Source organism: Dama dama, chromosome 19 (assembly GCF_033118175.1).
Source record: "Dama dama isolate Ldn47 chromosome 19, ASM3311817v1, whole genome shotgun sequence".
Taxonomy (NCBI): Eukaryota; Metazoa; Chordata; class Mammalia; order Artiodactyla; family Cervidae; genus Dama; species Dama dama.
The window spans coordinates 9240250-9254383 of NC_083699.1; the positions used below are offsets into that span (position 1 = coordinate 9240250).

The following is a 14134-nucleotide window of genomic DNA, read 5'->3' on the forward strand; positions in this document are numbered from 1 at the left end:
CTCCTGCTTCTGTTAGGTCCATACCATTTCTGTCCTTTATTGAGCCCATCTTTGCATGAAATGTTCCCTTGGTATCTCTAATTTTCTTGAAGCGATCTCTAGTCTTTCCCATACTATTATTTTCCTCTGTATCTTTGCACTGATCACTGAGGAAGGCTTTCTTATCTTTCCTTGCTATTCCTTGGAACTCTGCATTCAGATAGATATATCTTTCCTTTTCTCCTTTGCTTTTCACTTCTCTTCTTTTCACAGCTATTTGTAAGGCCTCCTCAGACAGCCATTTTTCTTTTTTGCATTTCTTTTTCTTGGATAGATCCTACACCACTATTAATGCTAGTAATGTTTTCCACAGCTTAATATCTAATATTTTTAAAAGAATATTCTTTCTAATGATGTATTTAGGCATTTTAAAGTAATGTGGCTCTTTTGTTCCTTATTATTCTATGATTGGGGCTTCCCTGGTGGCTCAATTGGTAAAGAATCCGCCTGCAATGCAGGAGACCCCAGATCTGTTTCCTGGGTCGGGAAGATCCCCTGCAGAAGGGCCAGGCTATCCACTCCAGGATTCTCGGGCTTCCCTGGAGGCTCAGCTGGTAAAGAATCCGCCTATAATGCGGGAGACCTGGGTTCGATCCCTGGGTTAGGAAGATCCCCTGGAGGAGGGCATGGCAACCCACTCTAGCATTCTTGCCTGGAGAATCTCCATGGACAGAGGAGCCTGGTGGACTATAGTCCAAGGGGTTGCAAAGAGCTGGACACGACTGAGTGACTAAGCACAGAACAGCACATTCAATGATTCAGCATGCCTAAGCTAAACCCTCTTTGAAATACTGTTTCCTCCATTTACCTTAAATATTAGCATTTATTTCTGGTATTTTATACATGGTGTGGATTTTAGAATTTCTTTTAGCACTTACTAATCTTTAGCCCATGCCTGGAAATCTATTCACACATTTATTTCTTGATGAATTTATAGTGAAACACATGTGGACTAATGTGACCTTACCTTAAAAGAATCATGAACGTTAGTTAATGATAAATTTTGAACAGTTTATTCATGAATGAAGCTAGTTAACCTTGTAGCCCTGTTGTCTGTTTTAAAAAATTAGAAAAGATTTTCAGAGAACTCATAAATTGTTAAAAGCTCATTTAGTAATTAAAAAAACAGTTAATTTCAAGCAGGAGTAGTCAGATATGTGGTAGATAAAGTTCATTTTTGATTACATGTTCAACTCCACATCTCTTAGATATTTTCAGTACAAGTGTTTATTTGCCAAGGTAGTGAGCAGCAGGAATTTGATAAAATAGCAGTAGTATATATTTTATATAATAAACTAAAATTTTCAAGAAAATTACTGTAGGAAATAATAGAAGATGTTATTGTCTCCTGTTATTATAAACACAAACAGTGCATAGTTTTCATATAGCATTAAAAAAAATTGATGAAATATGATCCTATTCTTAGAGAAGAAATTTACATTAACTGATAATGTATCCATTTGAAATAGATTATTTATGTCATCCATCCAAAGAGTTGATGTTATAAACAACCAAGCACTAATTAGAGTCCTAGGAAAGTAAGTGAAGCCCTGGTACATTGTTGACCTAATGTTTCAGAATCAGATTATCTAAACTGAAGTTTTTGGCTGGAAAGAAAGGACCTGGAATGGAAATGGAGGGCTGAGTGTTCCTTATTTTGGGTGTCATTGCATGGCCAACTCCCAGAGGTGTATTGTGGGCTTTCTTGTTTTGAGGTATATTCCTTTAAATTTCTTTAATATTTTTAAGAGAGAAGTAGAATTAAGTCTTGGGTTTGGACATTTTTACTCAAGTACTTGTCCCCATGTGGTGATATCTAAGATAATGATCCCTTGAAAAAATTTTAATAAAATAAGAGCAAAGAGAGCAGTTCTTCCAGCCAGTGATGCTCAAATGCCCATGACCCCATCCGTCAGGAGCTTGCTCCTCAGTTAGAGGAACAGTCAGGCCACCAGCATACTGTCCCTCAGCGAGCACTTAGGGCTTCTAGTGAAGGGAAGGGAATCAGATTAAATGAACCAAAGCCCTTCTCTAACTCCAAGTCTGTGAGCCTAGAACCTTGAAGACTAAGTACTACTATACATCCCTGATTTCTGAAATCTTCCTATTGTTATATGTATGATCACTTTGATCAGCTTATCAAATAAATTTGTTCATGAACTTTCAAGTGTAAGAAATGATACATGGACATTATTATTATTATTATTATTAATCAAATTAATTCAAACTCTACCCTACGCCAGGAGGTGAGAAATTCAGTTTCAGTCATTTTCAGTGTACTCCTTCTTAGGGTCATAGGGGAATCCAAAGGGATCTCAAGAGCCTAGAAATCAAGGAATTACCTCCTTCTCTGGCCTGCCATGGGTGCTGGCATCCTTGCAGTCCTCTCGTCCTATCTAAAGTCAGGTGGTTCCATTTCCTCCCGTTGGTCATGGTCAAGCTAGGCAGCAACCACTGCTCTTGACGTTAAGTCTCACTGACAGCCACGGACCATCCTATCCAGGGTCCTCTCTGGACCCTGCTCAGAGAGGCAGACACGTCCTTGTCATTCACACAACCTGCCCTTACTGGGCCCCTCTTCAGGCTTGAGGAGACCTCCCTCTTCAGCCAGTGAACATAGATGTAAATTCTTCTGCTCTACCCCTCTCCCCTACCCCACTTCATGCCTGGAAGATTCCTTTTGATCTGGGTACATGCATGAGAGATCGCTCAGTCGTATCCAACTCATTGCAGCCCCATGGGCTGTAGCCCACCAGGTTCCTCTGTCCATGGGATTCTCCAGGCAAGAATACTGGAGTGGGTTCCATGCCTTCCTACAGGGGATCTTCCCAACCCAGAGATCGAACCTGTGTCTCCTGCATCTCTGGAATTGCAGGTGGGTTCTTTACTGTCTGAGCCTCCAGGGTAGTCCCAAGATTGCTCTAGGAGTCCTCAAAAACATACAACCAAAAAAGTTTACATCCTCCCTGAGTGGGAAATTTGAGAAATAACTGATGTGGTGATGGGTTACACATTAGGAAGTAGGACTTTTCCAAATTTGATGTGGAATGAAATAGGGGGAGGAAATGCTTTCTTTCCCTCCTGTTGGTTCATTGTAACAAATAAACCAAAAACACTGAGCTTTGCTTTTCTTCATAATGTCCTGTTACTCTCTACATGTAATCACCGTGACCAGGTGATGGGCTCATTCATTATTTCTGGAGTTCTGCAATAAAAGAGGTCTGTGCTAAGCTGTGGGGGAGCAGCAGGGAGCAAAGTATACTCCATATGTTGTCCTCATTGAGATTACAGTGTCGAGAGTATGTCAGGAAGGAAAGAAGGAGAAAAAAAATCATCACATTTCATGACAAGTGCTGTGATGGGGCTGGTACAGTGAGAGGGGCTCACATGGACAGTATTCCAAGAAGGCCTCTAAGATGATGTGTTGAAGCAGGGGCTGAGGAGTTAGCCACATGGTCAATGGGGAGTTAGCCACATAGTCAGTGTGGAGTTAACCACATGGTCACTGGGGAGTAACTTTGCAGGGAGTGGGGTCAGCAGGCACAGTAGGGCCAGACAAGGGCAAGAGCTTAGCCAGTTTGCATAATGTAAGGTGGATCCATGTAGTTTGAGCCTAATGGGGAATAGGGGAAACAGACCATGAGGAGGCTGGCAGGTAGGTTGGGGCCATCAGGACATTGGAGATGATGGAGAGGATTTTGGATTTTCTTCAAGTCCCTAGAAGGTTATAAGTAAAAGAATTACTGATTTAAATACTTCTAAAATTTTTATTGGGACATAGTTGTTTTACAGTGTTGTGCTATTTTCTGCTGTACAGCAAAGTGAATCTGTGATACATATAGCCCCTCTTTTTTGGATTTCCTCCCCATTTAGGTCACCACAGAGCATTAAGTAGAGCTCCCTGTGTTATATGCTAGGTTTTCATTAGTCGTCTGTTTTATACATAGTCGTGTATACATGTCAGTCCTAGTCTCCCCATTCATTTGACCCCTCCTTTCCCTGCTTGGTGTCCATAGGTTTGTTCTCTACATCTGTGTCCCTATTTCTGCTTTGCAAATAGATTCATCTGTACCATTTTTCTAGATTCCCCATATATGCATTAATCTACCATATTTGTTTTTCTCTTTCTGACTTACAGCATCACTCTGACTGCTGTGTGGAGAATGGGTTAGAGGGGGAGAGAAATGCTGGGATGTATACAGTTCAAAAAGGAAATGGCAGCCCACTCCAGTATTCTTGCCTGAGAAATCTCATGGACAGAGAATCCTGATGAGCCACAATCCACGGGTCTCAAAGAGTCGGACACAACTTAGGAACTTAACAGCAACAGTAATGCTATTCATATATCTGCCGTTTAGGGAGATCTCAGCAAGTTAGAACATGTTCATAGTCTTCTGACCACTCCAGTCTGCTTGCCTCCTAACTCCACGCCCCCAACCCAAGGTGGCTGAGGTGGGATGGTCCCAGTGGAAAAAGAAGGGAAGGAGCTGGTTCATGGTTGATGGGAAAACATCACCTCTCCATCACTGTACTGACCCGTGCTCTTCAAATACTGCTTGGTGCCAATAGTGGGTTGGACAGTGTTGTTTTTACCCATTGGGGTTCAGAGATAAGAGGAAATTGGCATTTTGCCAACCCTGCCCAGTTACTCAGGCTAAATCCAATTTCTGATATCTATGGTGTTCTTTGAGGGGGAAAGGAAAATAATTGTTATCTTCCCTATTAAATCAACAGATACCTATTTAAAGTCTATCATAAAGTTACACTGTGATAGCTTTCAAGATATGTTCAGTTCAGTTCAGTCACTCAGTCGTGTCCAACTCTGTGACCCCATGGACTGCAGCACGCCAGGCCTCCCTGTCCATCGCCAACTCCTAGAGTTTACTCAAACTCATGTCCATTGAGTCAGTGATGCCATCCAACCATCTCATCCTCTGTCGTCCCCTTCCCCTCCTGCATTCAATCTTTCCCAACATCAGGGTCTTTTCCAATGAGTCAGTTCTTCACATCAGATGTCCAAAGTACTGGAGTTTCAGCTTCAACATCAGTCCTTCCAAAGAACACCCAGGACTGATCTCCTTTAGGTTGGACTGGTTGGATCTCCTTGCAGTCCAAGGGACTCTCAAGAGTCTTCTCCAACACCGCAGTTCAAAAGCATCAATTCTTCAGCAATTAGCTTTCTTTATGGTCCAACTCGCACATTCAAACACGGCTACTGGAAAAACCTTAGCCTTGACTAGACGGACCTTTGTTGACAAAGTAATGTCTCTGCTTTTTAAGACATCATAATTTTATTCTTTGACCAGATTCTTCTTAAAATAACTGCACTTCCAAGTTTGAATTATTCATTTATCCTACCACCACATATATAGAGTATTTATAAATTAACTCCTCAAGCCAGGCTTAAGGTGCAGGTAATATTACACGCATTTTATAGAAAAGGAAACTGAGGCACAGACAGGCTAAATAAAAACAGCTCATTACTGGGATTTAGAGCATGTGGTCTGTCTTCAAAATCTGTGCACTTAAACTCTGTAGTTTACCATCTCTCTGTTTAAACATTCTGTTAATAAAAAGGAGTGGGCTCATTCTACCAGTTTTTTTGTTTTGTTTTGTTTTAATTTCCTTTTAAACTGAAAGTTCCAAACTCACTCACTTGATCTACATAAATTCTGTAGAGCTCTTATATGGTGTGGACGTGAGTATCAGATGCTGATGGTGATTTTTGTTTGTCTCCAGGATTATCGGGACTTTGCAGAACTCTCCTCAGTTTTCAGAAGCCTTCCATTGTCGCAAGAATTCATACATGAATCCAGAAAAGAAATGCCGTGTTTGGTAATCTTCAGAAGAAGCGGTGCAGCCCTTGGCTAAACTTGCCCAAATCACAGAAATGGGGAACTCTATCCGAGAGAGAAGGGGTCATGGAGGTAGTTCACAGGGGTGAGAGCATGGCAATAAAAATGAAGTTAGGCTGTTCTGGAAAAGGCGTGGAGGGAGGAGGGGTCTAATGTCTATCAAATCACTCATTCTCACTGTGTAAATTATGCTTAATCTCTAGACAGAATATTACCGTTCATTTCAGTTTCCCATGTGATCTGCCAATTTGATGCTGTCTCTTGAGGTGGACTAGAATTTCTAATCTAAGGGAGAAAGAAGAGGTAGAATAATTCACTTGGCCCCAAGAGTACAGCAGTAGCTAAGAGTTAAGAACATGAAGCCTGTGTACCTGTTTTTACCTTTTTTTGCAACATTTACACTCCTTCAGAACTCTTCCAAAGAATTCTTACACATATTGGGGCCTTGGGACTCAACATCGTTCTAATCTAATTTTACCAGTCATCAGTTATTCATTCTGAGAGTATTCTAAGCACTCTTAGGGCTACAATGAATGTCTAAAACTGTTTTTTGCTGTACCTGCTTTCACTGATAATGAGATTCTTGAGGCTCCCTGCAATTTTCTAAGCAGTTTCTTGTTCTCTCTCAAAACTTGGTCTTTTTAAGAGATTTGTAGTAATGTATAAATAATAATTTTTATATTTAATTATAACTACATTTATGACTAAATAATTGTTATTATAAGTAGCCATTGAATATGGAAGCTTCAGACCAAGATAAATAGTTCATGAACCAACAAGGTCTGTAAAGTGATGTACAGATAAAGATTTGAGACTTTTTAAACTTATAAATCATATTGATGAAAAGCTTTAAGCACAAACTTTGGGTTAAAAACTGCCCCTGGACAGTTGGCTAGAGGTACATAAGAGTTGTAGTGTATAAGCAGGATTTTCAAAATGAAATCTTCTCTGAGGGTGGCTATGATAAAAGGGCACAACTGCATTTATGTAGCTCTGCATCTCCTGTCTTTTCAGATTTGTCATGATGGAAATATTTTGATAATAAATTGAAATTGTGAACCCATTATTCACTAAGCTTATTGTGCCAGCCGTCCAGCTTTGGAAGTGCATTTCTGAATAGAAATAAGAGGCTTCTGCATATCCCGTGGCCTTGTTTCTAAAATTCTAACTCACCTAGAGTTCTGGGAGCAGGGATCTCGTCCCTGAGAGCAGTTGAGTTCTTGAGGCTTTTCTGTTCTCTTTTCTTATCCTGTTGGCTAGTTCAGCTCATTACTTGAGTAATATTTTACAGAAGAGGTCCAAAATCCTTATTTTTCCTAGTGAAACATGAAAATGGAATATCCAAAATACCACTGTTGGTTTTCCTACCTCTTGAAAAATGCCTGTTTACATTTTTTAATGGTATTGAAATATATATACCAAAATTTCATAAAGCATAAACATACACCTCAGTGAACTTTCTTCAGCTGAACACGTCCTGTAGCCTAGGACTCTGAGAAACTCAACATTACTAGTGCCTGAGAAGCCCCTTCTCCAAACTGTCAACTTCACTCTTCCAAGGACAACTACCTCATCTTTTCCTCCTTTATCACTTCCAGTTTTATTGTGAATAAAATACTTATGTGTATATTTCCTTTTAAAAAATGTGAAACATTCCCAAGGAATATCAATAGTTGGAGTATCCTGCTCTGAAGAGAAAAGCTATCTCTGAATTATTTAATTTTCATCCTGTCAGAACAGCTGAAGAACCAGAACTGAAGAGCACCTAGTACAGATTATAATAAAGCACTGGACTCTCCCCACTGCCAGCTCTTAAAAACATCAGGCTCCCATCCTTATGAAATCTCTAGTGCCTGGATCTTTTTATCTCTAGAAATAGAAGACTGCCAGATAGACCAAAGTCAGAACACCAGTACCTCCCCACCTCTCACACATGTGGACATCATTCATTGTACGTGGCTCTGTGTTGAGTTGTATGGGATCATATTGTCTCTCTTAACTATGCCCAATCACTTGGTATTATCCCATCAGATAAAAGCTGTCTGTAATGATCTCACATATAAGTCTGACCATGCTTGAATCCTGGTCAAGAAAAGAGTTCATAAGCTGAGACACTGAGTTGGGGGCTGATGTTACTCAGGAATGAAGATAGGAAAAAGTTCTTGGCAACAACTTTGATGAGGTGCCTGCTCCGTGCTGCACTATCTGCATAAATTCTAGGAGCAAAGTGGAAAGGATGCTCTCCTGGGAGAGGAGTCCTTTGTTTTCAGGTTCCAGTCCCAAAAATATATAGTGAAAACACATATATTTCATACTATTGCTCTTATCTCTAGCCTCTGTTCCAGCCTCCCCACCACCTCTCATGTAAACCCTCACAGCTTTTATGCCTGGAAAACCATTAAGGCTAAACGGAGCATTTGTCACTGTAATCTTATACTTCCTGCTAGCTTCAAATTGAGTCTTTTAAAAATGAATGACAGGTGCTATTTGACTTGTATTTTCTTGTTTTCACCACACATATCTCGCAAACATACCATAGTTTTCTGATCTGATTTGTTTTCAGAAGTTAAGAAAAAAGGTTGCCAAATGCTATAGAGAATTACAGATATAATCAGATGACTTAAGCAGAAACCAAAGTGTTTTTGTGCAATGTACCAGAACCGAGACTTGACTTTTGATAGATCAGGTGAAGAGAGAAGCCGCATGTGACTGGTGTCCAAGGGGCACATGTTTATTGCATTCTAGTCTTTAACAATGCTGTCTTAATTTCAACTCCTTTGTTTATTTGTTTGGGGGAGGGGGATTGTTTGTTTTTGCATTTCCTCTAAAACAGTGAGAAATACTACTAGCATTTTCAACCTCATGGCCAAACTGCTTCTATTTTGTTTGACAAAGCACGTCCTCTAGGTTGTACAAGCGAAGTCTAGCAGAAGAATGGGCGTTGGCTCTTGCTGGAAACAAGGATGGACTCTCAGCTTGGGGAGTGAAGAAAGATGACATCTAACTGTTATGACTAATTTTTATACTTCTGGCCAAAACTAACAATCATTTTTTCAGGTCACATCTGATTTGACTTTGGTAAATGCACTTGCTGTCATTTCTGACCTGATCATCTCGAATTCTAATGCATCCTGAAAATCTACTCTACATCCAAGAAGACAAAAATGGATTATCGATTTTGTCAAGTACCTGGATTATTGGTTGAAAGTGAAGTCACTCAGTCTTATCCGACTCTTTGCGACCCCATGGGCTGCCAGGCTCCTCTGTCCGTGGGATCTTTCAGGCAAGAATATTGATTACCTTGGTGTTAATCCTTCAATACATATGCTCACCAAGCTCTCTGTTCCCTACAATATGTTGTCAAAGATGCAATGAATGCTAAAATGGTCACCACATCTTTATCCATGATACCAAAGAAAAAATGAACAGCAGAAAATGTTTAGATTTGTCCAAAGAAAATATGAAAAGGACACAGTGCTGAGTATGCATTATGATTTCAATCATGTTTAAAAGCAGTTGCATAGGAAAAGAGTTGGAAGAATATATGCCAGAAATCAGTAGGGAATATCTCCAGTTGATGATACTGCAGGTGCTTCTTATTTCCTTTTTTTCTTGCATTTTAAATATTTCTATAATGTGAAAATGGTACAGTTTGCCATTTGGAAGAAAGGAGGAAGTATGGGAGCAAAAATGGAAGGAAAAGAATGATGGGGGGAGGCGATGACCAAAAAAGAGAAATATAATTCCCCTGGATTTAAGCTATGTTGATTTATTTAAGAAGCTAGTCAGTTTGGTATCTCAGTCTACTTAGATCCAAGGAATTCAGTGCAGAAAATCTGAATCAGGAGCTTCCTTCCCTCATCTTCACCTGCCTGGCCACACAAGCACACACAAAACAGGTTAGATCTCAGATTTACGAAGTAGCTTCTACACACATTGCCTAACATAGGGCAGGAGATTTTGATGGACTTCCCGCTGACTACTTGAAGTGGTTCTGTGAGAACAGAGATGTGCTCTAGGAGGGTCTGCTTGGGTTTTTTTTTTTCTCCCTGAAAATGCTAAAGGACTGATCTGGCCACACTCTCCCGTTGATTTCCCTCCATACAAAACGCTATCATTTGCCAAACACTGACCAAAGTTAACGATGCAGTCTAGGACTGAAACAGAAGGCAGTAAACTCTACAGTGATCAGACTTAAATGCTTTACCAGGGGCTCAGATGCTAATGTGCAGAGATTGAGCAGGAGGAGACACCAGCATACAGCTAATTCTAGGTCAGCCACTGCTTATATTTGACTTTAGTTATAAATGTGAAGTTCAAACTCTAGTTTAGCCAAAACTGGAGATTGTGTTGATCCCATAATCAAATTTGGGTTAGTAGGAGTACCAGGTGACTCAGAGTTAAAGAATCTGCCTGTCAGTGTAGGAGATGTGGGTTTGATCCCTGGGTCAGGAAGATCCCCTGGAGTAGGAAACAGCAACCCACTCCAGTGTTCTTACCTGGGAAATCCCATTGACGGAGAGGCCCAGTTGGCTACAGTGAATGGGGTCGCAAAAGAGTTGGACTTGACTAAGCAACTAAATAACAAGAGCAACTGGGGCTTCTTTCCATGTGGCTTACTTTAGGATTGCCAGTCAGCTTTGCCAAAAGGAAGCCTTGCTGGCCAACCATGACCGGCTCAGAGTCTCTGCTTCCTTCCCAGGGGAAGTACAGCCTCTAGCTACAATGCACGTGACAAATCCTGGAGAAAACCAGTTGGCCCGTTTTGGAAACATGCCTACCCATGTGAATAGATCATGCGGAAGTGAGGAGGTTGTAGAAGTTATGATCATTGATTCCCCACGGAGTAGGAGAAGGGCAGTTTCCCAAAGGAAGAAAAGCACTGTCCCTAGAAGAGAGAGGAAGACACAGATGTCCCAAATGCCAGCTATACCAGACATTTCTTTAAAACTTTGCAAAATGCCTCAGTTTGGATTATACTGTTCACATTAAATTCTGAATGTGTCAAATGAAGACATGCATTTTACCTAGATTCAATATTTAAGAAACACATTTTCAATAAGAGGGTGGGAAGGAAGAGAATATATTTTATTATGAGTAAGGCACATGATTTAGGTTGTTTGTATGAAGTTTCCATTTACTGTAACTTCCCTGTGAGTTAATGTTAATACTCCTATTTTATAGATGGTGAATTTGAGTTTGAGAGTTTAATTTGCCCAAATTCACAAAGATAGTAAATGACAAGGCCAGGGACCAAATCAAGATATGTTGAAGTCCAAAATCTATATAAATTTACTATCAGTTTTCTATATCACTATAAAATGGATTTTAGTCTATCAATATCAACTCACTTATAGCTAAAATTCCCAAAACATCTTTTTTTTTTTTGAAGCTTAAGTAATTTTATTCATTAGTTTTCATCAGGATTCTATCTTTTGCCATGTCTTAGCAAAACAATTATCTTTTATAGGAAACAATATAGTTTCCAATTTATTACTTTATATAACCTTTGTTATATAACTTTGTTATTTTTAAAAGAATATTTAGTGCTTTAAACAATTATAGCAGTAAACACTTATTGAACATATGCTATATTTGAGGTACTCTATTAGAAACAAAAATAGGAAAAAAGCAAGACAAAGTGATACTCTTTGGTGGGCACTGCAGTTGTCCATTACACACATTCACTTATTCATTGACCAAATGTTGACCACCTTTTATGTGTGATGCAGTATATTGCATGTAAAAAAGTCCTTAGATTACCTTCTAGTAGGATCATTAGAAGATAAAAATAAATGAAAATAGCTGGACTTTTAGTACAGACATTAAAATGTACACAAAGACTTATGCAGCTGAATGTGTGATGTGACAAGAAATACAGAGAAAACACAACTTGAGAATTCAGGGGATTTTCCTAGTGGCAAAGACATTCTGTTAGAAGCAATATGTTGTACTTGACAGGATGAATGGGGTTTTGACAGTTGGAAAATGAGATAAAGAATATTGCTGTGTGACCCTGGAGTAGGAAATGTCAACCCATTTAAGTACTCTTGCCTGGAAAATTCCATGGACAGAGAGCCTAGTGGGCTACAGTCCATGGGGTCACAGAGTTTGACATGACTGAGCAACTCCGCGCACACACACCTCATACAAAATAAGGCAACTAAAGTACGTAAGAACCCGATTACTCTAGGTAGCAGTGCTAATTCTGGAAGCACACAGCCAAGGGGAGTGTGCACTCTGACACAATTGTTCATTATTCACAGCTCCTGACATGTCCTGTACCAAGAAAAGGGCTTCCCCCTCCCACAACTATCTTCAACTATTCTCAAAGTTTATTCACTATCATTTTACTTTGAAAGAAGTTCCGTGCATTTCTTGCATTTGCCAGAATTTGTGTGATAGAGATAACATTTGTTTCTATTACTGGGAATTTAGAATACTCCTCATTCCAGTTCTGTTGCTAAATCACGGAATTAAGCAAATAATTTCTCTGCATTTCCTCATCTCAGAATTAAAATCAGTAAAGATCAAGGCCTTTTCTAAACCAGAAGTCAGGCAGATTGAATGTTTTGCAAATAGAACCTTTTGGAGATGGCTAAAGATATTATAGTGCAGAAGAACTAGGTCACAGTGTTGTGGAAAAATTTGAATCCAGAGTGCTCCATATAGACCCAGGGACACACAGGGCAAGGACTAGCCAAATGCTGACACAGTAAGCAAGTTTCCATTTATTCTTCAAAATGGTCATAATTACACATACCTCTGGAAAGGTTACTGTACCAGTTGCCAGAAAATTGTATTTTCAACTACACTGAAATTTAATATCTTGATTAAACCTGTAGGTCTTTAAAAACATGAGGGCTTTTGGCTTAAAGACTAGAATTTTATTTTTATTTTTACCATATTGTTTGTTCTGTTGCTCTAGGTGAGTCGCTTACTTAATCCCTGTCGAATCATTTTTCTCTCTAGACTCTCTTGAAACAGAAAAGGCAAAAAACGTGCAATCCTTTAAATAGCAAAAGATTTCTTCAACGGTAAAAAAAAGCAAAAGCAGCACACTCAAAACAAAATTGAAGTTTTGAGTGAAATGATAATCTGGGGGAAAACAGTTATTCAAGTACCTTTACTTTGCTCGGAAAATGGCATTGGCACAGAAATCTTGGAAAGCTATTTAACTCCTTTGAAGCTTAATTTGCTCAGAAGTAGAGTGTAAAAATGTAAATGTATTTTTGTCCTGTGATTCTGTGGTAGGCAGAACAACGCCCCTCTCCCCACTCAAAGAGATCCACATCCTAATTTCCAGAACCTGTAAAGATGCGAGGGCATGGGGTAAAGGTGAATTAAAGTTTGCAGATGGAATTAAGTTTGCTGATCAGCTGATCTTAAGGTGAGAGTATCCTGGGTTGTACGGGTAGGTCCAGTGTAATCACCTGGGTTCTTAAAAGGGAAGCTAGAGGTAGAACTCAGAGCCAGGCAATATGAGAAAATGACCAGCTGTAGATGATTGAAGATAAACAAAGAGGGCCATGAGGTAAGGGGTGAAGGCAGCTTCTAGAAGCTGGAAAAGGTGAGGGAGTGGATTCTTTCCTAGCGCTTCCAGGAGGGACCGGACAAGCAGGGACCATTTTGGCCCAGGGAGACCACTTTCCGATTTCTGATCTACAGAACTGTAATGTAACTAATTTATGTTGTTTTAAGTCATAACTTTGTGTTAATTTGTTGCAGCAGCTACAGAAAATGCATGATATAAATATTCGCTATTATCTTCTAATAACAAGATATATACAACTGTAAAAGGTTGGACAAAGGATATTTATTATTCTTCACTTATCTGTTATTAGATAGTGAAATATATGGATACAACACCAGTTTGAGATAACTAGATATGAGTTGCCATTATTCTCAACTAATGTGCGTGGTCATAATTGATTCACTCATGCAAAGAGTCCAACATTGGCCTTTATAAAATAAACATAATCTATCTTATAGAAGTTAGGTGTTTGACACTTAATGAGCCTTGCCTATCACCCACCTCTCATCTCAGCATGCAAACTAATTAACCATGAAGAGGACCTTCCTTGTATAAGCACTAATATGTCAGGAAAATATTTATAGCTTTATCTACTAAAGTAGCTAAAATGTAAATTGTTTAGGCAAAGCTTTGAGAAAATAGAAACCCAGGACTGAAGAAATACTAATCATAAGACAGCCTTGAAATTTTACTGCACTTGGCACAT

The 14134-nt window shown here is 39.4% G+C and overlaps 1 protein-coding gene across 4 annotated transcripts in view; it reads left to right on the top strand.

Moving 5' to 3' along the window:
* The window catches only part of MME (membrane metalloendopeptidase), a 107030-nt gene extending 100070 nt beyond the window's left edge, over positions 1-6960 (top strand). For all 4 annotated transcript variants that reach the window (XM_061168173.1, XM_061168175.1, XM_061168174.1 and 1 more), the window contains exon 23: positions 5779-6960. In XM_061168173.1, the coding sequence (XP_061024156.1) occupies positions 5779-5878 (100 nt within the window). In that variant the 3' untranslated portion in view covers positions 5879-6960. The remainder of the gene's footprint in view (positions 1-5778) is intronic.
* Positions 6961-14134: the final 7174 nt, after the last annotated feature.